Below are 27,274 nucleotides of genomic sequence, written 5' to 3'. Positions count from 1 at the left end.
GGATGAACTGTAGTGGCTTCTGGAGTTCAAGTGGTTCATCTCAAAGAGACGTTTCTGTTATTGAAACAATCGACGCCAATAAAAGTTTGAGGACTCTAATCGCTCAATTTCGATGGCAATTGTTGATTCTCATATACCTACCTACCTAAGTCGCCTCGATTAGACTTCTGGCGCTGTCTTGAGCTGACAGTCCTCGACGCCTCACTCCACCGCGATCGATCTTGAACTCAATTCGCCATAGTTTGACATTATTCTACCCCAAATGCCTTAGCGCGCATTGCCGACGAAAGAATTACCATCAGCTCAATGACACATGGCAAGCCACAAAGGCCCGCCGCGCTGGCTAGACCTCGCTTTGGTCCATCGAAAAAGGTTGGATGAGCGCACTAACGATTCCATCAAGAATCGATCAATTGAGATGCACGCGAGGATTGAAGTGTCAAGCCAAAATTCAGATAGTCAATTGTTATTCTGGATACTCATGGGAAAGGTATCTATGCTTCATAAGTCATTTCATGTAGCCACCAGACCTAAACATTACATTAAAAATAAAGAAATAAAATCGTTGCCAAAAACAACTGTCGTTCAGGGAATTCCCCGGGCGACGAAAGTATAGCGAGTTGTGAAGAATCGAAACGATCAAGGTCCAGCCAGAGCTCAGCCCCTCATCATCATCCCCTCTCCCTTTCCACCCGCGCCCATCTGTACAATAAGGTCTTCGATATGTACGAACTTTCCAGCTCTTTTCGAGGTATGTGATGATGATGGTGGCGGTACCGTGTGTGCTGTGCATGTGTGCAAAGATGAAGTGAACCAATCCCCGAATTCCTTCGCTTCCTCCCCCATATTCAGCCCGCCTCAATTGTGTGTCCTTTTCCCAAAAGAGTGTAGATGCTATGTAGATATGATGATGCGATATCAACTTTTTTCTCCGATTTCCCTCCAATCATGGTCCTTCCCATGTTCTTCACGCTTTCCCATTCGTCTGACTTGGACGAGTCTAATGTTCCCATATTTTTCAGCCTCAAGCAAGGTAAAAACGCCACATGAATGATTCAACAGTAAGAAATGTGTGTGAAGAGGAAGAAAACAAGCAAAAAGTAGTCAGCTGAGAAACGCCCGATTCGGTCTTGGTGTGTGGGATGCCGCGACGCCAGGACAATAGTGACTCCCTTAGTGCCAGCGCGCATCATCCAGCAATGTGGATTGTTTTGCGCAAGGCTCTTAAAGAGTGCCACGACCGCCCTCAGCGTCCATCTTCTCGTCGTCGCCTCCCTTGATGACCTCGCGGGTCTTACCCCATTTGAAGTCGTCCGAGTAGACGAGGGAGTACCCCAAGATGATCATGTTGAGGAAGGGCGACGTGCACAGGTGGAAGAAGTAGCCGACAAAGTATTGCATGCGCTCGAGCATGTTTCTCGGTAGCCAGAAACCGATGCAGAAGGAGTAGATCTGCGGAACCACAAAGTCAGAATTTTGTCTCAAGTTTCGTCGGTCGCATAACGTAAGCGAAAGAGCTTCGGAGGGAGGAGACTTACGTATCGGAACAAGAGCAGGGCGAACAGCGACATGAAGACCGGATCCCTCACCAACTCATCACCACGACGGCAGAGAATGATAATCAAAGCGATGACGGCGGCCATGATGAAGGGTGTGATGAACCAGGTCATGACGGCAATGATGGATTGAAGACGCTCGATGGGGATGATGCCGGGGCGGAAGATCATGACGAACTCGTTGGAGATTGAACCGAGCGCCCAACGCTTGCGCTGGGACAGGAAGACCTTCCAGTCTTGCGGCACAATGGTGAAGGCCTTGGCGCGCAGGGCCTGGGCGGTCTGGCGCTGGGGGAAGAGCGAGAAGATGATGCTGGCGTGGATCGAGTCCTCCGAGTAGTTGCCCATGATGTGCTGCGTCATGAGATCGTTGGGCTTGGGGCAGTATCCGAACCGCTGGCGGAGGACCTCGTCGCCGAAAGTGGCCTCGTCAATCTTGATCAGCTGACAACAGCCGGGGAGACAGTTGACCTTTCCGGTGATGCGGGATTGGAACATGCGACGGAGACCTTGGGTCTGGGAGTACTCGACCGACTGGTACAGCGACCAGAGACCCCAGTTCTTGCCGTCATAGTCGACACAGACGTGACCACAGACACCAACGAGCTTGGGGTTCTTGCGGATTTCTCTCAACATCTCCCAGATACAGAACTCGTCGAACACAGTATCGGCGTCCATACCAACGAGGTATTCGACATTATCAAGGCCCTGAGAGACGAACGCGTTGCCCAGATGCTCAAACAGCTCATTGCTGAACATGGTCATGATGTTGGTGGAGCGCTTGTGGAAATGGTACAAGAACGAACGGGCAAAGCACAAGCTGTCACGCTTGCCCTGGTTGTAACGCTTGCCAACAAAGACATACGGAATGCCCTTGTAGTAACCAGTCTGGATCTTGGTCGGCATGAAAAGGCCGTCTCGAGCGCGGTAGCCGTTCTCGAAGAAGCGCGTTGGGCCGGGCTCCAGGATGTCCTCGAGAAGGTACTCCTGCGTGGTCTTCTCCATACCAGCGCCCTTGACGTTGCCGTCGACCACAATGAAGATCATGCGCGGGTGGTCGTCAATGTTCTTCTGCGCGACCAAAGAGTCCAGAGATCGAGTAAGCTCCTGAAACGTCTCGTTGTAGCATGGCAGAAGCATGACCATTCTCTCAGGGGTCTCTGGCACCTTCTCTTTCCGGCGGAAGCAGAAGAAGATACCCTTGAAGATGAAGTGACCCAGAATAAAGACGATCATTATGAACTGGAGGACGGTGTTGGAGCTGAGAAGCACCATGAAGAAGTAGTGGGCGACGTGGTACGTGAATGATACGTAGATAAGGGCCGCATTGATACACAGCAAGCCGATGAGCAGACACCATTTCTGGAACCGCAAGAGAGACTTGGACACAAGCTTCAGCTCCGAGTCAGAGTCCCATCTCAGCTTCGCCTCTTCAGTCTGGACGGAGGACACGAAGGAGGCAGCAGACTCGCCGCCACGAGACTGCCATGAGCGGTGGCCGAAGGAGCCGGGTGTGCGGACGCCGAAGGGGAGGTCTTCTGTGGTGAAGCCAACGACAGACTGACCAGTCAGTATTATGACACTCTTTCAGAACGGAGGTGTATCTCGACTTACAGAGCCCTGTGACTGGATTCGAGATCCAAATGGCCTCGGAATAGAGAGACTTCGCTGGCTGCGAGCCGGTGTTGTAGCTCCTGAGAGAGGAGACAGGGGAGGGCGGCTGCTCTCCGCCATGGGAGGAGGTGGCGGTGCGGGACGGTGAGCCATGGTGGCTGGCTTGAGATTGTGTAAATTGGAAGTGAAGGTTGAAAGATTCCAACCAAAGACCTCGACAACGACAAGAGAGGGAGGATCAAGCGCACACAATGAGGAGCGAGAGACTGGATGTTTGAAGGGGCGGAGGGTCAGGGATCTAATCAAGATCCTGGGAGGGAGTCGGGCCAACAACAAAACGAATGTGATGACTGCCGGAGGCAACAGAGCAAAGTTTCCTACCGATGGGGAGGAAAGAGAGTGAAAAGTGAGAAGTGGAGGATGAATCTTTATTCCTGCGAGAGAAGACGGTCAAAAGAGAAAAAGAGGGCCGGCATGGGGTAAAAGAGGGTAACATCAGCACGCCGGACCTGGACTCGACATTCGGGGCTAGCCTCACGAGGCGGTTGATCCGACCAGCTGTCTGGGTCGGAATCAAAGGTCTCTTCTCAGGCTTGGATAGAGTGGCGGCAGCTCGGCCGGGGTAGGGCATGGACCGCCATGCTGCCCATCAACTGACTGGACTTGCTTTCTGGCGGGAACGACGTGCGATCATGTCTCGCAAATACGGACTATTGACTGGTTGCAGTTCCTGGGCTTGGCCGAACGATATCCATACACACACATCTGGCATGGCGACAGCAACATGACTTCTAGCGTCAGCTGAGCAAGCAAAGGAACACTGTACTCGGACCAGATTCGAAGATTTCCCACTCGACCGGCCACGGGGGTACATCAAACGCCATCTGGTGCCATCACGAAGAAAAATGTTGCAAGGGGAGGCAAGGCAGCAAGGGGAACAAGCCAGTCCCGTTGCTGCCAAACGTGTGTGTGTGGTTGGTGGTGGAGATGAGACAACCATGCCCATGTTCTTGAAAAAGGTTCAGCAGCACACGTCGGCGGCTGCAGGTTGACGGACCGTGGACGAACAGACAGCGGTATGCCTGGTCGACGGTCGTTTACACGCCCCCGAGTTGACGCCGGCCACTTGACATAGGGCTTTTCCAGCTCTTCTGTGATTGTGTGTTGTTGCTACTGCCGCTAATCTCTTGCTGTTCAGCAGGTACGCCTGAACCCGAGAACGCCATGATCGACAGAATACGGGTTGGGATACAAAGCAGAAGGCCAACGATATGCATCGGCCGATGTGTTGTGCGTACCAGTTCACCCCAAACAGAGAATCCCAACACCCGAAAGGGCATCGGCTTCGTCCGAGGAAAGCTGTGGCGTTCAACGACAACATGTGGCATGGCGTGGAAATGGCAGAAAACAGCAACATCCACCTTCGGAACAAAAAGAAATACAGCCCGCAAGCACACACCAAAAGAGAGAGAGCCGCTCAAAGGATGGCGCAGCGAAAGACGCATGGTCAGTGCTACACCCCAAGGCGGGAGCCGCTCGTTAAGCAAGACATGGACAACGGCGACGTTGACCGGGGTTGGTGGTCGATGGTGGTGATCGGTCCTCAACTTAGCGCGGTGATGCTCCGCTGACCCCTGTCCAATATACACGTCAGTTTCAACTTCAGGACACCGCTGCTTGAGTGTGCGAGTAGCAACGTGCAGCTGCGAGAGATATTTTGGGCTCGGGTTCAGGGCGAATGAATCTTTTCCGGTAGTGTTCGCGGTTGATCTTCGCTTCTGAGTAACCACTAGCACGGAGAGGCGAAAGGAGGGGGAGTGAAGCATGAGAGAAGAGCCGCAGATGCAGAACGCTGGCTGGGTTGGGCTGGACTTTGCTCGGCTCCCTTGGGGGCCAGCATCGTCTCCATTCAGACGACATCCTTCTACCTATCGCACTCTTTCCCTTTGCAGAGACGAGCTGTAAGAAAGGATTTGAAGAGGCGAGAAAGCTGGGTCAACTACATCTCATGGTTGCTGGCTGCTGCAGCAGTGAGCTGTAAATCGAATCAAGTCAGATCAACCCCGGCGTGCCAAGCCCGTGTTTATGGATTCGCGGGCTGCACGAGTGGGGAGGAAAGTTGTGCAGTGCCTGTCCTTGCATATCGATGCCTCCACACACAAGTAAGCTTGAATTCTGGGCACCAAGTGAGGGACGCCGAACAGGGCTGCCGTCTTCAGTCAGGCACACAATCGTGAGTTTGCGTGAGCGTGTGAGCTAAACTCTCATTTCCTCCATACGCGGACGCTGACCGACAACTCCTAGTGGACGAAGGGGGCATGCACTCATTGGACGCAGAAGAGCAAAGCAGCCTAATGTCTGTGAGATCGAGCCAATGCTGCGCCTGTGGTTCCCTACGTCTGTCAGGAACTTCGGATGACTGGAAAGACGGGACGAATGGCTGATGTTTGACTCAGCTCGACAACCTTGGCTCAACCTCCAAGCCCGCCTGCCATCTGCAATATCTGGGTCATTAACGGTTTGTCTGAGTCGCACGGGCACAACCGGCCCAGCCTAGAGAAGAGAAGAAAAAAGAAACAGAATTGAGTTCGAAGCAGACGAGGGTCAGACACGGCCAAGAGGACCCTTCTTTTCGTTCCTGTCCCTTTCTGTCCATCTTCGTATCTGTTTTGGGAATGACCGGCTGAGAAACGCTTGCTTCTTTGTTTTGTTAGAGACCCTGGGTAATAGAATCAGGACACTCGCTTTCGAGAAGTCTGCTGCCAGCCGGCTGGGCATAGGTTTGACGGTACGAAAAGAGGCCCCAAAACCCTCATGGGATTTGCGTGGTGCGTGCGTACGTGCGTGTGCGTGTAGTGGTGGCCAGGCAGTATGGCAAATCTGGCGGCGAGCCAGCGGCACAAAAAGAAAGCGTGGCGTCGATGCAACATCACACCATCGTGTGGGTGCGCCTATGGTCTGTGGTTGAGGTTGCGAATGGCCGGTACGTGATTCCCAGGCCCAGCTCATCCATGATCCATCAGCCCCCTCCCCAACATGACTGGACGGACGGGGTTGAGGCGGATCGTGAGAGTGTGGGAGATGGAAAGCGGGGCGCCTAGCTATGCGGAAGCGGCTTGCATGTCGTTACGATGCGGAATTCTATTCAGGTGGTGGGTGAGGGGAGGAACCTAGGTAGGTATTGCGAAGGGAGACGGGAAGGCGGGAGGGGTGGGTGTGAATGTGTGTGGTTGTCGTCGTCGTCGGTCGTGAAGGTTGTGAGAGGGTGAGGTTGACCGTGGTGGAAATGGAACGCAGGGGACGGGAAGGGGGAAAGATGCACACGCCCCCTCCATTAACCGGAGTAATTACCGGCGGATAGAATATTCTATTATGCATATAACCGTTTACCCCGATATTGCGAGGTCGGCGCCCCGGGAGGTTTGAATGGGTCCACCAGCGGCGGAAGCGGCCCCACTTCAGCCCCCCGGTGAGAGTTGAACGCGGCGCTAGACATGCGGCATCCCAGGACCTGCAGTAGCCTCTTCCTTGTTTTCCAAGGTTACGCGCTCTTGGCACCTCGGGGAACTAGGGTGAACTTGCTAAAATCTGACCAGGGGAGAAATGTGCGGGAGAAATATGGGGAAGTTGGTAAGTTGTTTCTGAGGTAAAATAAGGTGAGAAACAGCGCTAGGGAGGGAGAAGGCCGGCAGGGCAGGAAGAACGAAGAGAACAGGCTTAACACACGCACGCACACACAGACACACACCAGACACATCAACCAGGACGCTGGTCAATGGGGGCACGAATGACATTGCAAAGGATAGACCTGATCCTCACACCAGAACTAACCTAAGCCTTTACAACGACACGGGGCAACACAAATGGCACACATGGCCTTCGTGTATGCACCCATACATCACCCATACGGGACCTGGCGTCCATCCCCCTTCGCCGTGGCTTTTCTACGAATGCAATCAAAAGTTTGCCTCAGTACTGCCCGACCTTGGACATCACTGGGTAAACATCTGCTGCAGCATGGCACTATCGATTTCCCCCACGAAATGCTACGGTACCGTCCTCCCTCTCTCCTTCACGTAGTCTTTCGCCCCCGACCACCCCTCGTTGTCGTCTCCATCAAATTCGAGGCCGGCTTAACTCCGGCTACGCATCATCATCCTGTACCCACTTCATCCAAACATCGAATGACAGAATCCACGCGGATCACGCTGTTTTCTAGGTGACCCAAACACCAAAATCAGTGAAATGTAGCGAAGCTGAGATGAAGGACTCGCTTAGACTTGTCGATCCGTCAGGCTGGGCGATGAAGCACACTCTGAGGTAATGATTAGGCCTCACTACGTGCTATGTCAGTGTGGCTAGTGGGGGCTGAAAGACACACTCGTCAGCCATCGAGTAGATCGATGCGCTCACACTGCTTCGATTCAACATATTCCCGATGGACGGATAAATAATCAAGCCGTACCTAGGCTGGCACTGGCTTCCCTCCCCTCGCAATTCACGTTCCGCACCAAGTCTTCCCGTCCCATTCAAGCAATCACATCGTCAACAAGTGTGCTAAGCTCAATGGCACCTAGAACAGGTAAAGTTCAAGTTATTTGCTTACCTGCATCTTTTTCGCCTTCATCTCTTCTCCCCACGTAAGCTCGGGTAAAGTCTTGGTAGTTATTGCTCCCCTTGGCAGCTCGGAGACGGGTGCCGCGCGGGTGAGCTAAGGAGGTAGGGGAACTAACTGGCATCTAATCAGGTTCTCGCTTCATCATCTCTAGTTTACATTACCCTTGAAGAGCCGGTCCCACCACATGGTATTCCCGAACCCATCGCCCGAGGGCTCGGCCAAGCTCGTCATACGTCGTAGTGCAGCAAACAATTTTTGGAGTTGCTTTGGCGAAAGGTATTTTCTCCGGTATTCGGGACATGTTTCCCCGTTTCTTGCTGCCAGGTGTCCAAGTAAAGTGCCGCCATGTCTGATAATTTCAGCTGACTTGACCACGATAATTGCGTGCGTTTCTTCGATGCTACATATGGAATGGCGTGTCGTTCGGAGGCTTCTCGTATATGGAAGGTGAACACAAAGAAAACCGTTGTAATCGCGCTTCAAGACATGCATCGTCCGGAGAAACAATTCAAATTGCAAAAAACAAGCACGACACTGGCCGTTGAGATGTCGCAAACGCACGATGTAGGTCGAGACATGCCCTCTCGCCTGCTCGATTAGGTGTTATCATTAAAACTATTTGCCTCCCCCAAATGTTCCAAGCCCTCTCTGCGTCCACATGCCAATGCGTTCTAACTGTATTCCAACGCTTCTGCTGCAATGCAAATGATTTGAATCCCTCCCCAGCTGTATCCCGGCTTCTCGGCCGTAGAGATCGTAAAGGTAGGTGGTAGCTGGTAGCCAGGTAGCAGTGCGTCCGCGCCGACAGCCTTGGCGTCTCTCGATAGACTGCGCGACGGTCGTTTCTACCGGTTCCATAGCCCGACCGACCGAAAAAAACAATAATATGTGAATCAAGGTTTGCAAATTTTGCCCCTCATGTTCGTTGTCATCTTCTGCGCGATATATTGCAGAAAAATGATCTGTACGGGGACTCCCCCGGGCTGGAGGGGGAGGTCCCTGAGGATCGACCATGCTGTGCGAGTATGGCGGCCAGCCTCAAGCTTAGATGCAGGCTGGCAATATATGCTGCACTAAACAACACAGCCCGATCAATTGCATGTTCCGAAAAGCGACTGGCAGCCTGTTCCGCAGTGCGTCGCAGAGTTGCCACTGTAATATTCTCATCAGCATGCCGACTAATTGCGACTAATTGTTGCGGATGGACCAGGCCCGAAGGCAAGGGTTAATAGAGGGGAAAAGAGAAAGTGTAAAAAAACATACCAGTAACCATACTGAGAACAGCAAGTTTTCGTGCCGTAGTTCTTGCAAGTGGCATTCCATTGGCTTCCGCAGAGACCATTGGAAGATTCGGTCACAGTCGATGACTGGGGGGAGCAAGATCCAAAGCCTGATTGGCAGCCTGTTCCGCAGTATGTAAGGCTTGAGCCGCTGTGTTAAGGGGAACATGTCAGCCGTATCATTCATGGCGTCAAAGGCGTTCAGAGGCTTACCAGAATCCATAGTAGGAGCAGCAGTTGCCAAACGCTGAGTTGAGGCACGTGTAACCCGTGGTACCACCACAAGTCTGATCCGGTGATACGTTGGTCGAAGCAGGGACACTTGACGACGATGTGCGAGTTGCGACGCTGGTTGATGCTGTGCTAGACGTAGCTCTGGTCTGCGGCGATGATACAGGTGTCGAGACCACGGAAGTGGGCACCGAGGTTGTCGTCGTCGTCCTCGTCGTGCCGACTGCGACGCCGGAGCTAATGGCGCCACCCGCTGACCGGTACCAGTTTTCTCTGGGATCATTGAGACATTCTCCTACGGTCACAAGACGATAACCACGCGCCTTGGCAGTATCAATCATGAACTGGGTCAAGTTGACCACGGTCTGATAGTGCACATCATGGGACAGCTCGATGTACTTGTTTGCTGCCGCGTTTGTTGAGACACCATTGGAGAAGCGGTCCTTGGCGGTCTGGATCTCTTCAGGCGAATCATACATGTAGTCCTTGGTGTCGATATTAACGTTGATGATGTGGTAGCCGAGCGTCTTGAGCAGGTTCTGACATCCTGACCCGGCGTCACATTCAAGGAATGGCGGGCGCATGTAAGTGGGAATCCAGCCAAAAAGGTTTCGGAATGCCATTTCGTTGTAGATGATCTCAGTTCTTTGGATGGTGCTGTTGACCTCGTTCAGGTTGCGGTGGGTCCATGTATGGCTCGCAATATGGTGGCCGGCGGCGTACATTCGTTGCATTACGGCCGGCCAAGGCGTATCGGGGTTGTCCATCCGGTTCTTGCCAATGTTGTTGCCGGCGACAAAGAAGGTGGCGGTGATGTTCTGGGCCTCGAGGATGTCGAGTAGGTTGGAGGTGTAGATGTAAGGGCCATCATCATAGGTCAATGCCAAGGTTCCTGGGTTGGCGCAAGTGGTGATGATTGAGCCTAGACGGATATGCAAGTTAGGTCCGTCCCACGATGCATAAGGTAGGCAGATGAACACACCATAAGGCACGGAGCCCACGAGGGGCCGCGCGATACTCTCCGTGCTAGCACCAGGTGGCGGGAAGCTTTCGAGGCTTGGTTAGCAACTGTGCGGCACAATGAGAACGCCGACCGAAGTTAACTTACAAGGTATCGCAAGAGTCGCTGTAATCAAGCTGGCATTGCGAGCCGCCGCAATAATCTGCCGTCGTTCCACACCAGCCGGCTTCTGAGCAACACTGCCCCGGATCACAGGACCCGATTCCGGGCCCGCACTCGGCGCGCTTTCTCAGGGGAGCGTTTATAGTGGCGGCCATGGCCGCCCCTGAAAGGAGGATAGGCAGAAGCGCATGCATGGCTAGAGAATGTGAGGCAGTCTGCAAGGCAAAGAGGGTATGATTCCGACCGATCGACGCTGCGGGCAAGATGGAGAATAGGTTCCGGAATGATTCAAAGAAGGCGAAGGGCGGTATTTACGAGAGATTCCTCGACGATAATGACTGGTCTTCGGCTTTACACTACGAAGATGGATATCGCTCCTACAGACCTGCCAAGGACGCCGTGCTGAGTCCGGTCCTTCGGGTTGTATTGACAGAGAGGGCAAAAGTAGGCTGGCTGAGAGAGCGTGTGACTTGGCAGCTGGATCAATGGCGCTGGCCAAGCGCATATAATGGCATTCTTCAGGTCAAAGATGGATGGAGTCAGACGGGAGAAACGGCACTTGCAAAGGTAGGCTGGCACCTTCAACCCTCTCGATACGAGGCGGCGCTCCGTCAGATCGTGGGCTAAGACTCCAATATTCAGCATGACATTGCGTCCTACGATCCTCTAGATGGCTGAATCCATGGCTTCGGACCCAACTATTCGTACGCGACCCCAGCATGACTACATGCCAGACATTGACGCATAGGCTGTCGACAGGTGGCATACGAGTTGCGGAGCCGTGAGAGCCGGGTTAGGTACGCCGTACGAAAAGCTCGCGGGGTTGAAGAGATGAACCCATATGAGCTTTCACCCGATCACGGCCCCGTTGTGCCCGACTAAAGGCTGGGATCGGCAGATATTGCTCGTGTACGAGGCCAACCGTCCAACAGCCGGACGGTAAATGGTAGACAAGGTGTGTGTTGGCAGGCTAACGGTGAAAAGGAAATTTTTTCTCCCAATTGAGTATGAAATGGGCTGAGTGAGACCAGACTTATTGGGCCCTTGCAGACTTGGAGCTGCAGAAGCTGGGCAATAACATACCCAGTCAGGCCAGCATGCCAACCTCCAGCCAGACAGACCGAAGATCCACTGCAGGTGCCCTGATGATAGATTGATGATGTGCTTTATGAGAGTAACAGGGGCATACCTAGAGGAAGATCAAAGACCAGGAGCTGGGGTGTAACCGGGGGAGCTGCCCATGGGCGACGAGATTCCCCCGAACAGTCCAGAATCCCTGGCTGTGGGTGTATTCCCCCTGTCAATTATCCACATTCGATTATCCGAGGAAAACTTTGCTCTGCATAAAGATGCGCATAACGAGATGAGAGGCGGGGAGTCATCATGGTGAAGTTCCTAGACGCCCGTCTTTGTCTCTTCTCGAAGAAATTTGCTCGTCCAGGTTCCGTGTCCTGCGGCATCGATGCACAAAGTGCAACTTGACCGCGAGAATGGTCTCGCAGCATGACTTCGAAGACCAAGTTGAGAACAAGGATACGTTGTCTTTCTTCTGCTTCTCTTCGTCGTCGTATGTCGACCCTGAAAAGCTGGTGCGAAGATCGGAATCTTTTAGCAGACAACCCGAATGGACGGGTTTGTGTTTCCCCAAGCTGGTCAGGTTTGTCCTCCTGCGGACGAGCCGGTCCTTGGCTGTCTCCGAGGTTTTGGTAATGAACCCGAGAGGTGAAGTCGCCGATACCCCGCGGCACACTGCTATGCTTGGTGCCGCGTCCTCGTCAGCGAGGTTCTGGTCGGCATTTCCTACCTCCTAGACTCCAACAAGAGGGCAAAGAACTTTTGGTTCTTGACGGTGAAAAAATATCGCTTTGCTCCAATCTTTTAGTGCTGTCAGCATCCTCTTCTCCGCAAACCAACTCTTTCAGTCATAAGGTAGACACTACGTTGAGACTTTCTCGTCCCTACGAGAACTGGTCAGCCTACGCTTGTTGGATTCTTGATGTCATCAGGTCGGACAAGGTCGTAAGGTGCGAGCGATTGAGTAAAGACGGCAGCCTCATCGATTAGACCTCCTCGTATAATCGAAAGCCTAAGGACGTACAAGTCACCAGACTGAAGCGGTGCGATCATGGCTGGGGCCAATGACATCCCTAACCTCACACAAAGATTGAGATGCACCTCGTCTTCTTTGCATTGTTGGCAGAACTTGGCGCCAACCTGGCAGGGCTGTAAGCTGCGGCTCCAATATCCATCCCCAATCCGTTGGGGGTGCCTCTGAGTTTCTATAATTGTATTGCATCTTGCATTTGCAGTGCAGATGGCACCAGCGCAGAGGCATTTTGCCATCCCATCTTTTGGTTCGTCAGCTTGAGACGAGGGCACGAAGTCCCACCAATCATGCTAGTGTTGAGGGCACACACCGAGCACGATGGCAAATCCCATGGTCAGAACATTGAAAAAGCCTTTTGAACCACAAATAACTAGTCTGAGAAGCGCGCAGTGGCGGTGCAACTTCGTCCGTGGACGCTGCAGTGGGCTTCTGGTAGTCGAGAGACAGGTCGGCAAGTGTTGCGAGATCGCGGTGAGGAGACGGCATTACAGTCGAAGCCGTCGTCAACGGCCACATAGGAGTGCAGAGGCAAATTCCCGCTTTTGGCTCCTTTTCGAGAAGAGCTGCCCTCGTTGTATGAAACGAGCCGAATGCTTGATGATGCCGTCTCGGTCGACGGTGTGCGACTTGGCTGTCGATCAAAACTTCTCAGCGCCCCGTTTCGGACAGAGGCTTTGCTTGTTTGGATGAAGCATCATGCTACAACCCGTCAGCTCGAGCCATATGTTGGCCCCAGGCGGCGGGACTGCAAATGGCATCGTTCAGTAGGGACACTAGAGGCTGCTTGTTTGCTGGTCGAAAGAAGTCCGCTGTGGCTTGAGGGGTCCCGAAAATGAAATCCAGCTGGTAGGTCCGCCACATGTGCAACACAAGCGCTTCCCCCAAGGCGCCGCGCCGGTCCCGAGCCGAGAATGACGAGATGAAGGGGGGTTTGGCGTTCATGTTTTCTTCTTCTCTTCCTGAACGAGGTTTAGGGAGAACGGATAGGAAAAAAAGAGGCGTCTCTGAGGGAAGCAGTCGTCCGTTGGCGGGTTTCTCCACCACGTGTATGCCGCCCAGTGCAAGGGGCCGTTTGTGGCTTGGAAGCTTGGATCGGTGTCGAACGGGCGGTTGATGGGATGGAATCGTGGAGGACGGACCGGAAAGCCATTGAAGGGCTCGCGCCCCACAAAGCTGGGAGCCTACTAAGGTACGGAGTACCTACGTAGCTCACGAAGGAGGAGCGGACCGGGGGGGGGGGATGAAGGAGGGTGGGTGGGTGATGTGGTGATGATGGAGGGGGGGTGTGGAAATGATAAGATGGCGATGCAGTAACGGAGAAAGATGAAGAAAGAAGAAAGTCGAGCGGGGATGAGAGACACCCCGCCTCCAGTGGACTTCGCACTCATGCAATACCACCCAGCATTTTTCCGAGATGCAATAAAGCATTCGGCGGGGGCGGGTCCCTCGCCTCCATGCTGCCGTGATGCATATTGTATGACACTTGCATATGCATCTCCCATATGCATATGCGTATGCATTAGGCTGGTATGCATATCCCATGGGGAGCTGACCGAACGTTCCTTGTCTCGTTCCTCACACCAATCATCTCCTCCACAACCGTACACTTACTTCTCTATTGTTGTGCTTCGACACATAACGTCGTCTCATTCGACTCTCGACTCGATATCAAGCTGCCAAGACAGTAGCTCCCGTCGACCTCGAAATGTGCATACGGAATACGGAGACCGAAGGAGCTTTCTGTACGCCGCCTTCAGTCCGTACTCTGCAAGCAAGCCTCATCCTGGCTCTTTTCCAGCTTGTCCATACACCCTTCTTCTCGTCTTGGAGACCCCGACCCCCTGTCGATATTCTCGCAAGGTTTCTGTCGAAGATGACCTCCAGGCCTTTTTTTGGGACATCGCCGGAGAAGGGAGGTTGAGAAATCTCTTCCGCGAAAAGAATCCAGCCATGCGTGATCGACGCGCCCAAGGCCGGTGGCCAAGCAAGCACCCCCTTCGGCCGTGAGATGCGAAGGTGACCCCAGCGTAACCTCCGGCCCTTTTCGATTCATCTCGATCCAGCAGTACCCTGGGCCACCGCTTACGAACCCCGAATATGACCATGCAACAAAGATTGTCATGTTCGAATTCTGCGTCCAAGTTCCAAGAAAGCATACTTACCCCCAGGCCAGCCGAGCAGGCCGCAGCAACCTCCTCCCCAAAAATTGGCCCTCAGCAAGTGTTGACGGGGGGCGTTCTGCATGACATCAAGCGTCGGAGTACACCTCGGCGAGCCGTGAGAGTGCTAGGTATGGGCAGACAGGGGAGATGAGTGTCTTTGCCTGCCTCATGCATCCGGGCTTGCCAGCTTGGCGATTCCACGCTGGATGATCTTGCTGGTGAGTGACGAGAGTCTGGACACACCCGGCCTGAGCAGTATTCTGCCATTGTCGTTGTGCTGATGCCATATTGCGCTATTGTAATCTTCTCCGTGCAGCGTCGTCTTGCCGAAGCGCGCCTGTGGTTGTGGTTGCGGTTGCGCTCTGAGGGGGTGGAACCTTCAGCCACCTTCAGGCCGCTTTGCCATGGACTGCTTTTGGACAAACTATTGCTCATGGTCGCCTGTTTGACCCCAAGTTCTGGCCTGCTCGGGAGCTAGCCTCGACCTGAAACTAACATGTCGTTCTGCTTTTCGACTTTGATCTGTCCACGGCCCCGTCGCTATTCTCCAGCCGCGTGCCGCCGGGCTGGCTTGAGGGAGCCTCACCACTACCATGGCGTTTATGCCGTATGCTGCAAACCAGACGTGGATCCCGATTAGGCCCGGCAACACCCAGTTCGATGCCATGTCTCAATCATTGCTTTGCTCTGCTGCTGCCATGGAGGACGGCGGCCGCAACGGTCTGGTCTGGGCAACCTCGAGAAAGCTGACGCCAGGGGCAGGGTCAACATGAGTGGGCTGTCTCCTCTTCTTCCTTCCTCCCTGTGCCTGACCATCATGTCAGTGCCTCAGTTGGCAAGTCTTTTTAACTCCCGCTTCCTTTCCTCTGACAAGGGCTTTCTTCCTTCCATCCCGTGCGCCCCTCTCTTCCACTCTTACGCCCTTTCCAAGAGCTATAGACACTTGGCAGTGTAGTTGACTTTTTCCCCAAAGGCAGATATCAGAAAAGATATTCTCCTTCATCTTCACAGGCCTATCCCACCACTCGTTTTGTAGAAGCCCTCATCGTTCGTTTACACCCTCGCTCCATTGCAATGGATACCCAGATGCTCACTCCCGACACCCCGGAGCGTTCTCCGACTTGCCACAACGGATATCCTTTCGACTCCCCGGAGACCAAGCCTCAAGTATGGGACTTCCCTCATGACGGCTACTACCCCATCACGCCTCCCACGGAGGAGTGCGAATCGGATGAGGAGCTTGCCACAGTTGCAAGCTCCATTGACCTAGAGGCGGAACCTCTGGTGGCCGTCATCGGTGTCGGATACGTTGGAGAGCACCTTGTGGGCAACTTTGCTCGCAAGTTCAATGTTCTCGGTTTCGATGTCTCTGAGGCGCGTGTCCAGAGTCTTGGCGAGGAATTCGGCCCAGACAGCAAGGCCAAGTTCACTTGCAAGCCTAGTGACATGGCAGCTGCCACGCACTTCCTCATCTCGGTTCCGACACTATTGCGCCCAGACCAGACCATTGACGCTTCTTTTCTGAAATCTGCTCTCAAGAATGTCGCCACATACGCTCGCCCCGGTTCGGTGGTTGTCGTTGAATCGTCCGTCGCAGTCGGTATGACGAGAGAGCTGCTCGGGCCTCTGGCGAAGGAGCGTCACCTCTTTGCCGGCATGTCACCCGAACGAGTTGACCCTGGCCGAGTTGAGCCGCCTGCATTCGCCATTCCCAAAATCGTTTCCGGCTTGGATGACATGGTTCCGGGCTCGCTCAATGCCATTGTTCGCCTATACTCGCAGGTGTTTGACAATGTCGTCCCTGTGTCTCGGCCCGAGGTCGCTGAGATGACCAAGTTGTACGAGAATTGCCAGCGTATGATGTGTATCGCGTTCGCAAACGAGATGGCCGATGCTTGTTTGGGCCACGGCGTTGACCCATACGAGGTGTCCGGTGCGGCGGCGACCAAGCCCTTTGGATATATGCCGTTTATGCCCAGCCTCGGCGTTGGTGGTCACTGCATTCCAGTCAACCCGTATTACCTTCTTTCGAACAGTCAGTTTCCTCTCCTGCAACACGCAACGGAGAAGATGCGAGCTCGCCCCATGGCCATCGCTCAGCGCGCGGTTGACACACTGTGCGCCGAGAAGCTGAGACCCAGCGTCCTTGTCGTGGGTATGGGCTTCAAGAAGGGCCAGTCGCACCTGGCCAACTCTCCCGGTCTCGAACTCGCAAAGAGCCTCGTGCTGACGGAAAAGGTCGATGTTTGCTGGGCCGATCCTCTCGTCAAGCAGGAGGCTGTACCGCAAATCGCGCGCCTGGACGTCGAGGACTGGAACGCGCGGTCGCTGGAGCAGCGTTTCGACATGATCATTGTCGCTTTCCGACAAACAGGACTTGACTTTGACGTCCTGGACCAGCTCGACAAGACTCGTGTTGAGATGTGGTGCAACTAAGACTTTCGGCCAAGGTTTGCGGCTGTCTTGGGCTGACGGTGGCGCATTCTTCAGTCATCACTCTCCCACATCCCTCATGCTTCTCACGATTTTTGCTTTTTCCTCCAATCAGTGGAATTCTCGTTACTCACTTGGGCTTTTTCTAGCGCATACATGTAGCGACCCTGTTGTTTGCGGTTGGTGTACATTGGAGCAAACGGCAGGTTGAAACGCGCAGATGATATGCAGGACGGATGTAATACCTTGGGTTTCCTTGTGCTTTGTCTTTGTTTCCTTCTCATTGAATGGTGTCCCGGATATTTTGGTTCCTTTTTCCTGGTAGATAAAACGGTCGCGTTTCGACGAGATCGGAATTGAGCGCATTAACGGCCGTCGAAGATAGATGCGAGATACATATTCCAGGAATTCGTTCCTCTTCCTTAATGTCGACTCATATTTGCAATACCCATAGCAGTCCCTCTTCTCTTGATCGTGATTGTCGTTTGCTGTTATTGAATCGCGCCGTAGTCCGTGAGAGCGAGAGAAATGCCGTCGTTGCCATTGTTGGACGTGTCGCACCGCCAGTATTAATCCCTTCCAGCAACCGGTCCCCGTAAGATCCGTCGGGAAACACGGCACATCCTACTCCATCCATCGTCCAAGTGTGTGCTTTACGCAACTCTCAATCGGGATACGAACCCATCGTTGGCGGTGCCGAGCTGCCGAGAAAATTCCCCATCCGCGATGATACGGTGAAGTCAGGAAAAGGTTGCCCCGCGATGGCGCGCCCGTCCTGCAAGACTAGCGACCCGGGGCGATTGATATATCTGATATCCAATGCTGTGGTCTAGGTTTTCCATGGGCCATTAGTCTCAGCGATCTGCTCTGCTGGCATTTTCCCGCATCCCACATCCCACATACCCATATCGCGGTGCATTATCTATTGATATGCGCGACACCGGCAACTAGCCGGGGGTCTCGACGTTCTGGTTGGCAGCCTCGCCCACATCCCAGCCGTCCATTATCTCAGTGATGAGATAAGAGGGTTGCTTTTTGGGTCTCTTTGGGATGGTACCGTCATGATAGTCTGGGTGCAATAGATGCAGGACGGGCGTGAAATACGAGAATGATCAGAAAATTGAGCAGCGGGAGACGGGCGAAGATGGTGTGAAGCAGCGGTGAGCCAAAAACGGAGGGATGTCGAGTGGTCATAGAAGAATGAGGTTAGGCGAAGGTTGCTCATGTGCGTTTTCGGGAAAGGTGCCGATGCTCACCCTCCCTTTTAGTACCTGACTTCTCTTCCACAAGAAGAAGAATCCAAGAAAGCACGTTAGTCGAGGTGAGATGGTCAAAAGTGCATGAGTCTCACCAGTTCAAGTAGCTGTTCAGCTTCCGCAATCCGTGTGCCGGCGGGAGTCGGCGCCCGGAAGGCGTCGGCCATGCGGCGTCGCGGACCGCGGGCTCCATCTTCTCGTATTGCTTCTCGAAGATGACAGCCATGCCACGCCAAGATCCAGCCAGCATCTGACAGCTTGTAGAGTCAATGTATTGGACTGACGTGGCTCAGCTTAAGCTCATTGATCACCACATTGACTCCAGGAATGGTCTCATCGCAAGGTAACTGTGAGCTCTACGATCCACGCTACCTCGATGCAGCGAACTCTTGGGGTGGTCATGTTGTATCTCTCCAAGGTTAGAACTCAAGAGTTGCCAACTCATGAAATAATCTGTGCATGTCCTAGTTTGTTCCCACCTTTCTAATCAACGTTAGAAAGTTTCACGAGATAGGTGCGCAAGGCATCTTCAAGGGGAATGTATGTATTTGACGATAAATCTGGGGGCGATCTGAGCTCCCAAGTACCGAATCTCGAGTTCCCTCGTCTTCCCATATCACCGACCTCTCACTCTTCCCAGCTCTGATGTACACTTTCCCGGCCGCTCTCAAGCTTGCATTTTCGTCAGCTGTCCCGGTACTCTCCTTGAGACTGGTTAGTTCGGGGGCAGGTCGCGTTGAGGTGAAGGAATTGAGTTTACCTTGCGGATACAGAACCACCACCCAGATTACCAGCCTCACGCATCTTCAGGACCCAGATACGGTTGATGAGGGGTCTGGTGAGTAGTTGGCTCCGGTGAGCCAGGAGGGTTCTGTGCATATGTGGCCGGCTGCTAGCCATAGCTTGGGAAGTATGCGAGAGGTGGGCCAGAAACCTGCTGATAGGGGCCAGAGGCAGGTTGATGACCTCCAGTGGGAGATTGGGGAAGGCCGAGAGATTCTTGGGTGTACACATGGCCAGAATCCGGCTGGAGATGGCCGAAAGCTTGCTCATGGAGATTGGAAGCATGAAGGCTCGAGATTTGCTGCTGAGTCGGGGGATGAATCGGCCGTACAAGCTGAGAGGTCTGATTGAGAGAAGCCTGGCTGGAAGAAGCCTGGTTGACAGAAGCTTGGTTGGGAGAAGCCTGCTCTGAGGCATCTTCACCCTCGGAAGCTCTCTTCATTTTCTCTTTCTTCTTCCTGTTCTCGCAGTCGATACAGGCACGAGACTCGAAGAAACCGGAGAAGTTCTGGCTGAAGCAACTCTCATCTTGACATTTGCGACATGTGCTGCAAAGGACGAGGCTCGCGCACTCGGGATCCTGGCCAAGGCAACGGCGGGGAGTGCCCTTGGGATACTGGGTCTCGGGATAGTTTCCGAGGTGACAATGGTGATGAATGCTCGTCTGACTTCTCTGACGCTGTGACTCGACGGATTATCAGTCCACTGATTCAATAATACAGGAATGATTCTGATATCGAGATTCGTGTCTTCTGGGGTAACTCTGAAGCAAAATGGGATAGAAGAGCGGTGGGATAATGGTGATGGTGATGCAATAGAAAACAGCTTGAGAGGCACCAAAACCACCAGCACAAGGCTGAAGGTCGAAAATGCCCTCTATGTAAATACAGGAGATAATAAGAGAGATCGCGATGGAAGAATACAGAAGGCCAACTTACAGGCGCCATACCGAGTGGCTCGGCTCGAGGCCTTGATTTCTTTGTTCGCGAGATTTGTTGATGTGTTCAGCTTCTTCGATCTCGATGGAACAAGTCTTTGTGGTTGTTGAGCATTGAAGAACGAAGAAAGAGGAGAAGGAACCAGAGCAGCTCATGGACAGAACTTTTTAGACCGCTTGCCGGACAGAGGTGGTATTTGGTGTCTTTCTGGACCTGCCCGTGAAGCTCATGATAGCCCTAGGGCAGGCCCTCGATGCAGTGTGAGCGATTAGGCTTATTGCGGGCCCCTGAGTAAACAGGAGATTCATTGAGAAGTTCACTGGGTAGGTAGTTCACTCTCATGGCGAAGGGATGGTAAGCAGGCATGGTGAAGGCTATCTGTCGTATGGATGGTAGCCTTGGTGAGGTGAGAATGTTGATTTTTTTTCAAATGGCAGATCTCAGGACAAAATTGAAGGCTGGAGTACGTCCTGCCTTCAGATATCTCTCAGTTTATGGGTATCAGTCAATACATTATCAGATCTCAAGCAGGTCACTTAGGAGATTTTCACGTTCAGAGAGAGATGATTTCGAGCCAGAAGTCATGAATTAAAACGAAGAAAGGTACCTCCAAGCCTATACTGTAGCTTCAGGCCCATAGTCTCTCGAAAAACCCCTCGCTGAAGTAACGTCCCAATCTAGGCACATTTCCACGCTCACTTCCTCCCAATGGTGCAAGAAATCAGGGCCACTAGCCATGTCGAGCCTGTCATGCCGAGAAAGAAACCGAGACGCCTTGTATGTATGTATGTTTGTTCGAATCAATCCACTGGTGATGTCGATAGGTCGTAATGTGCGAGCTGCCAGTACCGGTAGAGGACCAAGTCGCGAATGAAGTTGAATGTATGACCTCCGTAGCGTTTCGGAACGAGAACAGAAACTTCCTTAAAACGCAGTCACAGGAATCGCACCGTTGCCTCCACCGAAGCCCGAAAAGCCACCCTTTCCGTTTGCGCCGTAGTTGTCGTCGTCGTCAGACTCATCCTCGCGGCGACGCTTTCTCAAGCCAGGACGCTCGTCAGGCAGTTCCACGTGGTCCAGGGGCTCCTCCTCCGTCTCAACGCCAGACTCAGTCTCGTTCCCATTCAGGTTGCCGCGAGCACCCGCAGCAGCCTTGCCCTTGCGGGCAGCGTTCTTCTTGGCAGGGCGACGCTTCTTACCCTTCGCGTTACGACCGGCTCCGGAACCACGTTGAAACGGAACGGCCTTGAACTCGGAAGCCAGCTCGCGTCTCTTGGCTTCTCGCTCGCCCTTGTCCTTGATCTTGGCGGTGCGGGTCTCCGCGCGGCAGTCTGCGCAGTTTTTGAGGTTGATACGTCCGTCCTTGTCCTTGAAGTTGGACTTATGAAGGCATTTTCTTTCGCGAGAGCAGTAGAGCATGTCTTTGCAATCGGGGTTTCCGGGATAACCCTTGCAACGGTATACGTTGCGGTACTTGGACCGGGATTGTCTGCGCTTGTAGTACTTGAACTTGCAGCGGCGGTGGTCCCTTCTGCTGCCTGTCTGCGCCCGAATTCTTCCTTGGACGTCCTCGTCGTCGAAGAAGGAGCCGACAGAGGCCGAGCTCCCCGACCCGATCGAGCTGCTGGCGGAGCTGGCGGAGCTGGAGGTTGAGGCCGCCGAGGCCGCCGGGCTGGCGCGGGCGTTGGCCGCACGGGAGGTGGGCGCAATGGGAGCGGCAGCGGCAGAGGCAAAGGCGGCGGTCCGAGAGGAGGCAGGGGGGCGCGCGGGGGCCGGGGGCGAGGCCGGGGCCAGGCCGAACTCGGCGAGGGTGGGAGGATCAAGCCGGGGGACGTAGCCCCCTGGGCCTTCGGCGAGAAGGCGGGCAAGCCGGAGTTGGCCGGCGGCCGCGGCGGTTCGGGGGGTGAGGGGAGGAGTCTCACCCTCGTCGCTCGAGACGACGATAGGCTTCTCCTTGTTGCCCTTTTCCTGCTGGCAATCGATTATTAGTAAGTAACACTCGCGAGAAATAGGGGGTAAAGGGGGAGGAGGACTTACATCCATGTTGGCTGCTGGTAGCTTTGGCGAATCTGGAGATAGTTGGTTGTCGAGATATTTCCAGACAAGGCTGGAAGAATGTGGTGATGTCTGGGTGGAAAGAAAAAAGAGAAATTCCAGAAAGTCTCGTCGACTGAAAGGATTTTCTAGACGTGAATTCCATCGTGGGGGATCCGCTTGTTGACGGGATTCTAGGGCTTGTGTTATTACGGAGCTCATGAAATCTTCACGATGACTTGGTCTTTTCCCATGGCTGTCGAGCTGTACTATGCCTGAGGACGTGGATGGGGGCTCTTCACATCAAGTGGTGATGGGGAATGGAGAAGCCTATATGCGATGTATGACCCCGGGGCACGATCAGAGCACGATAGTGTCCCTTTGAGGGATGAAGCAAAGAGGAGAAGAAACTAGAAGCTCCGAGGATTGGCTGAGTGAGACGTCAGTCCATGTAAGGCTTTCACCATGACCAATTGCTAGACTCTTATGATGTCTCGTCAAGTGATTTGATACCTTACTGAAGACGAAAAGCTTGCTGGAGCACGTATTAGGGAGAAGCCTCGGTGGATGGAAAGCGCCGTAGAAGGTGCCTCGTCTTCTTCGTTGACGCTGACTACAGATCGGCAAGGAGACCATGGATTGGCTCGGGACCAGACATTTTCTGTGACATAAGAGCCAGGTCTGTTTTCATGTGGCATTTATGGGCACTTGAGGTGAAGCTATCGGATACTGGCTTATTCTGTTTCCAGTAAGCCATCCCAATGGTTGAAGTGCTTCGAACGATGAGTGGAAGCTATCTGGCCCACGGCGTGTGATCTCATAAATGGAGAACCTGTCATTTGGATAACGAGATCAGATATCTCATCTGACATTCGAGCACTAATATAAATACATGGAGAAATGCATGAGCACCTGGCCTAAAGGACTTGGATGCTAGCTCATCATGATTTCCGAAGGGATCCTTAACAGAGAGCGACTCTGGATGACGTGCTTTGTCAACTTCATCAATTATGTAAAAATGAATAAAGTATGGTAATTCATGAAGACGACGTCTCATCTGCCATGACAACTGTAATCAAGATGATATCAGGAATGTGGACTGAAGTCTGACTTAAGCCATGAGACACTTGCTTAATCTGATGGCAATGTAGATCGGCGAAAGATTCGACCTGGATGACGACGACGGCGGCATCTTCATTGAGTCAAGGCCTTGAAAGCTACTGGTTAAAGGTCAAAGGAGGCAAGAGCAGATGATGAGATCGAAATTGGGGCAATGTATTAAAAGCAACTTGCGTAACCAAAGGGTATTCGGCAACGGGTCCCTGCTCTAAAATGTACATTCTGACTTGAGAGATATCGCGCTCAGAAAAAAAAAAACAAGAACCATTGGACACAGATTCGTACATGACTTGAGGTAGACTGTCGCTGACACAGTCCAACGCAAGAGTCGAAACAATCCCGGCGGGTGAAGAGGAAAGACCGGAACGCCAGTAGTGAAGAGACGCTCATATGCAAAGCCTATGCGTTCATAGAAAGGGTAAAGTACGGAGGGGAGGTAATTAGTCGCCGAGGGGCATGCCGTCAAGCTCATCGAGAAGACGGCGCCAGTTGTCGGCCAGCATTTCGGAGTACTTGACGCGCTCCTGGGCCCAGTCTTGGTTCCAACGCGAGACGTGGAACTGGGTAGTCTGGAAGTAGATGAGCTCGTCACGGATGCACTCCTTGACAAAGATGGATCGGTTGTGTTGGTTGACGATGGACTCCTTATCCTGTAACTATCATCAGTACTGCAGCGAGCGAGAGGAACGCGTCCAACATACCTTGAGAATGGACTCAACCACCTTCTCAATCTCGCCAGGCTTAACCATGCCATCGGGTTTGCTGCGGAGACTGGCCAACTTGGTCTCGTTTGTCTGGATCCTTCGCTCAAGGTAGGGGATATTGTCCTTGTCCAGACGTTCCCTGCGATCGAACAAGTCACGGATGCTCACAAGAGCATCTCGTTGGCGCTTGAGATCCTCCAATACACCCTCTTCCCAAGCCTTGCTCTCATCTTCCAAGAGCGTCTGGCACGTTCTCAAGTGTCTGCTCATGGACGTCAGACCATCATTGAGCAGAGGCACATCGTTGGTGTCGCTGGCGTATGTGTCGGCACTCGTTTCGGTGAGTGAGGTCAGAGACATGGCAATACGAGCATGGTCCGCCGCAACTCCCTCGCTGCGCTTCACTAGACGATCCATGACGTTGCAGATGTTAATGTACAGCTCAGCTGAGCGTCTGATGCCGGAGCGCGTCTTATCGAACATGGCCTCGAGGGTGGGCGGCAACGAGTCTTCCAAGTTGGGCGGCAGGGCACGTCCGGAGAATTCATCTTGGACGGAGATGGTGGCCTGCTTGCGCCATACAGCCAGTTCCTGATACTAACAATTAGCGAAATGCAGTGGACTGAGAAGACTAGAAGCGGCCTACAGTCGGGACAGTGAGGAACATGATGATGAGCTGTTCCTGGCTGAGAATGGGATGCCGGACAAGAGCATTGAGGAACCTCCCAAGGCCTCTGCGGCGCTTCTCGATAAATGCGCCGTCATTAGAGAAGTGGTTACCGTTGACTAACGTATAGATGTCAGTGGGGGCCATGTAAACATTGTGAACGAGAAGCAGTATGAGACCTACCAGCAACACGCTTGGGCGGCAGCAGAGGAAGGGCTCTGAACGGATACCGCTTGTGTAGGCAGTCCAAAAGCCACACGAAGTCGCTGTACCGCCTGATGACCTTGCTACCCCGTCGGACGCTCGCGACCTCGTAGTTGTGATGTTGGAACATGAAGAGTCCTTCCTTCTCCGGCATCAACGTGATGACGACGTTCTCCTCGACAGAACTTCCCGAACGACCGCTCACGGCAGGCCGCAGAGAGGGCACGGCTGCGGGATTGAGATTCGCGTCGCGTCCACCGCTTGCACCGCCAAAAGGACTTGTGACCTGGTTGTTTTGGGATGGTTCGCTGAAGCCGCCTCCCGTGGTGTTGCCATCAAAGTAGCCGCCCCATCCACCGCCCGGCGATGTGCCGGTGTTTACATCCTGCCGCCCGGAACTCCTCTCTGAGCCGATGGCCGCAGACGTGTAGGAAGACATGGTTCGGCCGGCGATGGCGGTGCTCGGAGACGTGCTGTAGTGGCCATTGCCGTTGCCATTGCCATTTGCTGCAGGGCGCTGGGGGCTGGCGCCGTTGGTTCTACTGGGGGACTCGGCGATGGTGTGCGCGTGGCCCTTGTGTACATCGGGAGAGTTCCATGGGTCCTCTGGCTCTGGGAAGTCCATCGGAGGTCGGCGCAGAGTGGCGGGCTGCGGCGGCGGCGGTGAGGGCGGCGATGGGGTATCTTGGACGGGGGTTGCAGGGGCTTGAGGAGGTTTGGCAGCAAGCTCGGAGACGGGAGGCATCACGGGAGCAGCAGTCAAGCCGGCGAGCTTGGGGAGTGGGAGATCTGGATTAGTGTATTGGCAATTAGCAGAGAACCCCACACAGATTGCGCGCACTGATAAGTGGTAGCAAGGTACGAAGGAGGGATAGCTGCGAGGGTCGGGTAGCTCAGCTCGGCGAACAGGGTGCCGAGGTCATGACATAACAAGGTGGGCAAGACAAAAGTGGGTGTTTGCTGGTGCTGGGAAATGGTGGTGATGATGATGGCGATGGTGATGGAGGAAAAAGAGGTGGAAGAGAACGGACTCACTTCTGCGTCGCTCGTCGACGGTGTCGAGGCTGATGTGGTCGCCCTCCTGTGACAGGGCAATAAGAGCCAGCAGGACGTTGAACTCGCCGCGTCCGACAGCAATGTCGCCACCTGCAGCTGGCACAACCATGGCCATGATCTGCGCCTGCTGGTCGGCTCCCAGGCGCGCAGCAGCGAATAACTTGGCTATGCCACCGGCGTTGACGCGCCCTCCGCTGCCATCTTCGCGCACGACTGTGTCAAAGGTCTCAATGTAGGGCTCGGGGACGTCGGAGGCGGACAAGAGGTTGCGGACGACATCGGCGCGCGACTGCTTCTTCCTCGGAGTGGGCATGTCCCAGGGTGAGCTCTCGGCTCCGGCGAGACCGTCGTCGGTGAAGAGCGAATTGGAGCCGGACTTTGACATGGAGCCTTCGTCGAACAGCGATCGCGAGGGCGCAGCAGAGGTGTTTGAGGGCGAATCCGCCGGTGGTGATGATCCGAAGAGGGACATTGCAGGCGATTATGTATGTACTGGACGGCCAATTGCGATTAGGAGGGGTGCGAGAGAAGGGTGGTAACGAATTCCAAGGTTATCGAGGTAGTACCGGCGTTTGACTGGTGGTATCTGTACTCTAGAGGCCGATTGACGTCCCTTGGATGGATTGGAAGGGCTACTGGTCGGAGGAGTGCGCTATCCAACGCAGGACGCAGAGCAGAAAGGCCTCGTAATTGATGCGTAACGGGGGACTTTGTAGAATACGGGCGGTTGCAGTGTGACGAGATAAGGTAGGAGAGCAAAGAGGTCGACGGGCGAGTCGTGGTGACCAAAGGTCCGGACGGAGTAAGCTTGCCGCGTAGGTACTGGCGCCAACGTCAAGGTATCGCAGTAACAGAGAGCCGAGAGAGCTCGAGGTCGGTTCCAGCAGAGGTGTGGGAGAGCTGAGCTACGTCCAGTCGAGTCGAGTATCCGTACCTTGCAAACACCAACAACGCAAGGAACCGAAGAAGAAGACGATGATGAAAGGAAGACCAGGGGGTCTAGTGGGTGGATGATGCGACAGGCCGCGACAATGGCAAGGTATGGAGGGTGAGGTACCTAAGTATGTACACGCAGCACTGAGATGGTTGACGATGATGCGTACGTACACGTACACACAACAAACTGTACAGAAACAGAGAGCGATCTCACGATTGGAAGTTTGAAAAGAAAAAAGATTAATCAAGACAGAAAGCTTGAAACTTTTTTTGACTCCCAAAGTCACAACCCAACCTGAAGGCAGAGCTGGGGCCAAGGATTGGAAGCTTGAGACAAGTCGAGACGGGCCGTGGGCTGCGAGGGAAGGGACCTGGTCAGGTACTTCCTTCCTCTGGGACTTGGACGAGGATACGCTGTTTCTGGCGACACTGACAGTGCTGAGTAAAGTGAGC

At 53.8% G+C, this 27,274-nt stretch overlaps 5 protein-coding genes across 5 annotated transcripts; 1 reads left to right on the top strand and 4 right to left on the bottom strand.

The window, feature by feature from the left end:
• Window positions 1-482: 482 nt before the first annotated feature.
• HER10_EVM0008964 (glycosyltransferase family 2) lies at window positions 483-3,946 on the bottom strand. The gene is made up of 3 exons (XM_035478469.1): window positions 3,171-3,946; window positions 1,539-3,116; window positions 483-1,452 (listed from the first exon to the last, which is right to left on the bottom strand). The coding sequence occupies exons 1-3, from the start codon at window positions 3,321-3,323 to the stop codon at window positions 1,225-1,227; spliced, it is 1,959 nt and encodes a 652-aa protein (XP_035328301.1). The 5' UTR covers window positions 3,324-3,946; the 3' UTR covers window positions 483-1,224.
• Window positions 3,947-8,504: 4,558 nt separating this feature from the next.
• Window positions 8,505-10,616, bottom strand: HER10_EVM0002856 (polysaccharide deacetylase; the record flags this gene model as incomplete). Its single annotated transcript, XM_035472550.1, has 5 exons — window positions 8,505-8,940; window positions 9,052-9,219; window positions 9,282-10,221; window positions 10,282-10,346; window positions 10,408-10,616. 5 exons carry the CDS (start codon window positions 10,614-10,616, stop codon window positions 8,880-8,882), a joined length of 1,443 nt encoding a protein of 480 aa, XP_035327733.1. The 3' UTR covers window positions 8,505-8,879.
• A 4,944-nt stretch (window positions 10,617-15,560) lies between these two features.
• On the top strand, window positions 15,561-17,990 carry HER10_EVM0011948 (nucleotide sugar dehydrogenase). The gene has a single exon (XM_035481356.1). It carries the CDS (start codon window positions 15,766-15,768, stop codon window positions 17,125-17,127), a length of 1,362 nt encoding a protein of 453 aa, XP_035328563.1. The 5' UTR covers window positions 15,561-15,765; the 3' UTR covers window positions 17,128-17,990.
• A 3,035-nt stretch (window positions 17,991-21,025) lies between these two features.
• Window positions 21,026-22,144, bottom strand: HER10_EVM0010697 (uncharacterized protein; the record flags this gene model as incomplete). Its single annotated transcript, XM_035480149.1, has 2 exons — window positions 21,026-22,072; window positions 22,139-22,144. The coding sequence occupies 2 exons, from the start codon at window positions 22,142-22,144 to the stop codon at window positions 21,026-21,028; spliced, it is 1,053 nt and encodes a 350-aa protein (XP_035328459.1).
• A 1,258-nt stretch (window positions 22,145-23,402) lies between these two features.
• On the bottom strand, window positions 23,403-27,112 carry HER10_EVM0008121 (sorting nexin mvp-1). The gene is made up of 5 exons (XM_035477654.1): window positions 25,865-27,112; window positions 24,809-25,618; window positions 24,605-24,744; window positions 23,956-24,549; window positions 23,403-23,904 (listed from the first exon to the last, which is right to left on the bottom strand). The coding sequence occupies exons 1-5, from the start codon at window positions 26,355-26,357 to the stop codon at window positions 23,695-23,697; spliced, it is 2,247 nt and encodes a 748-aa protein (XP_035328232.1). The 5' UTR covers window positions 26,358-27,112; the 3' UTR covers window positions 23,403-23,694.
• Between the last annotated feature and the right edge of the window lie 162 nt (window positions 27,113-27,274).

Source organism: Colletotrichum scovillei, assembly GCF_011075155.1.
Source record: "Colletotrichum scovillei strain TJNH1 chromosome Unknown Contig00010, whole genome shotgun sequence".
Lineage (NCBI taxonomy): Eukaryota > Fungi > Ascomycota > Sordariomycetes > Glomerellales > Glomerellaceae > Colletotrichum > Colletotrichum scovillei.
This window is presented reverse-complemented; position numbering and strand designations above follow the sequence as displayed.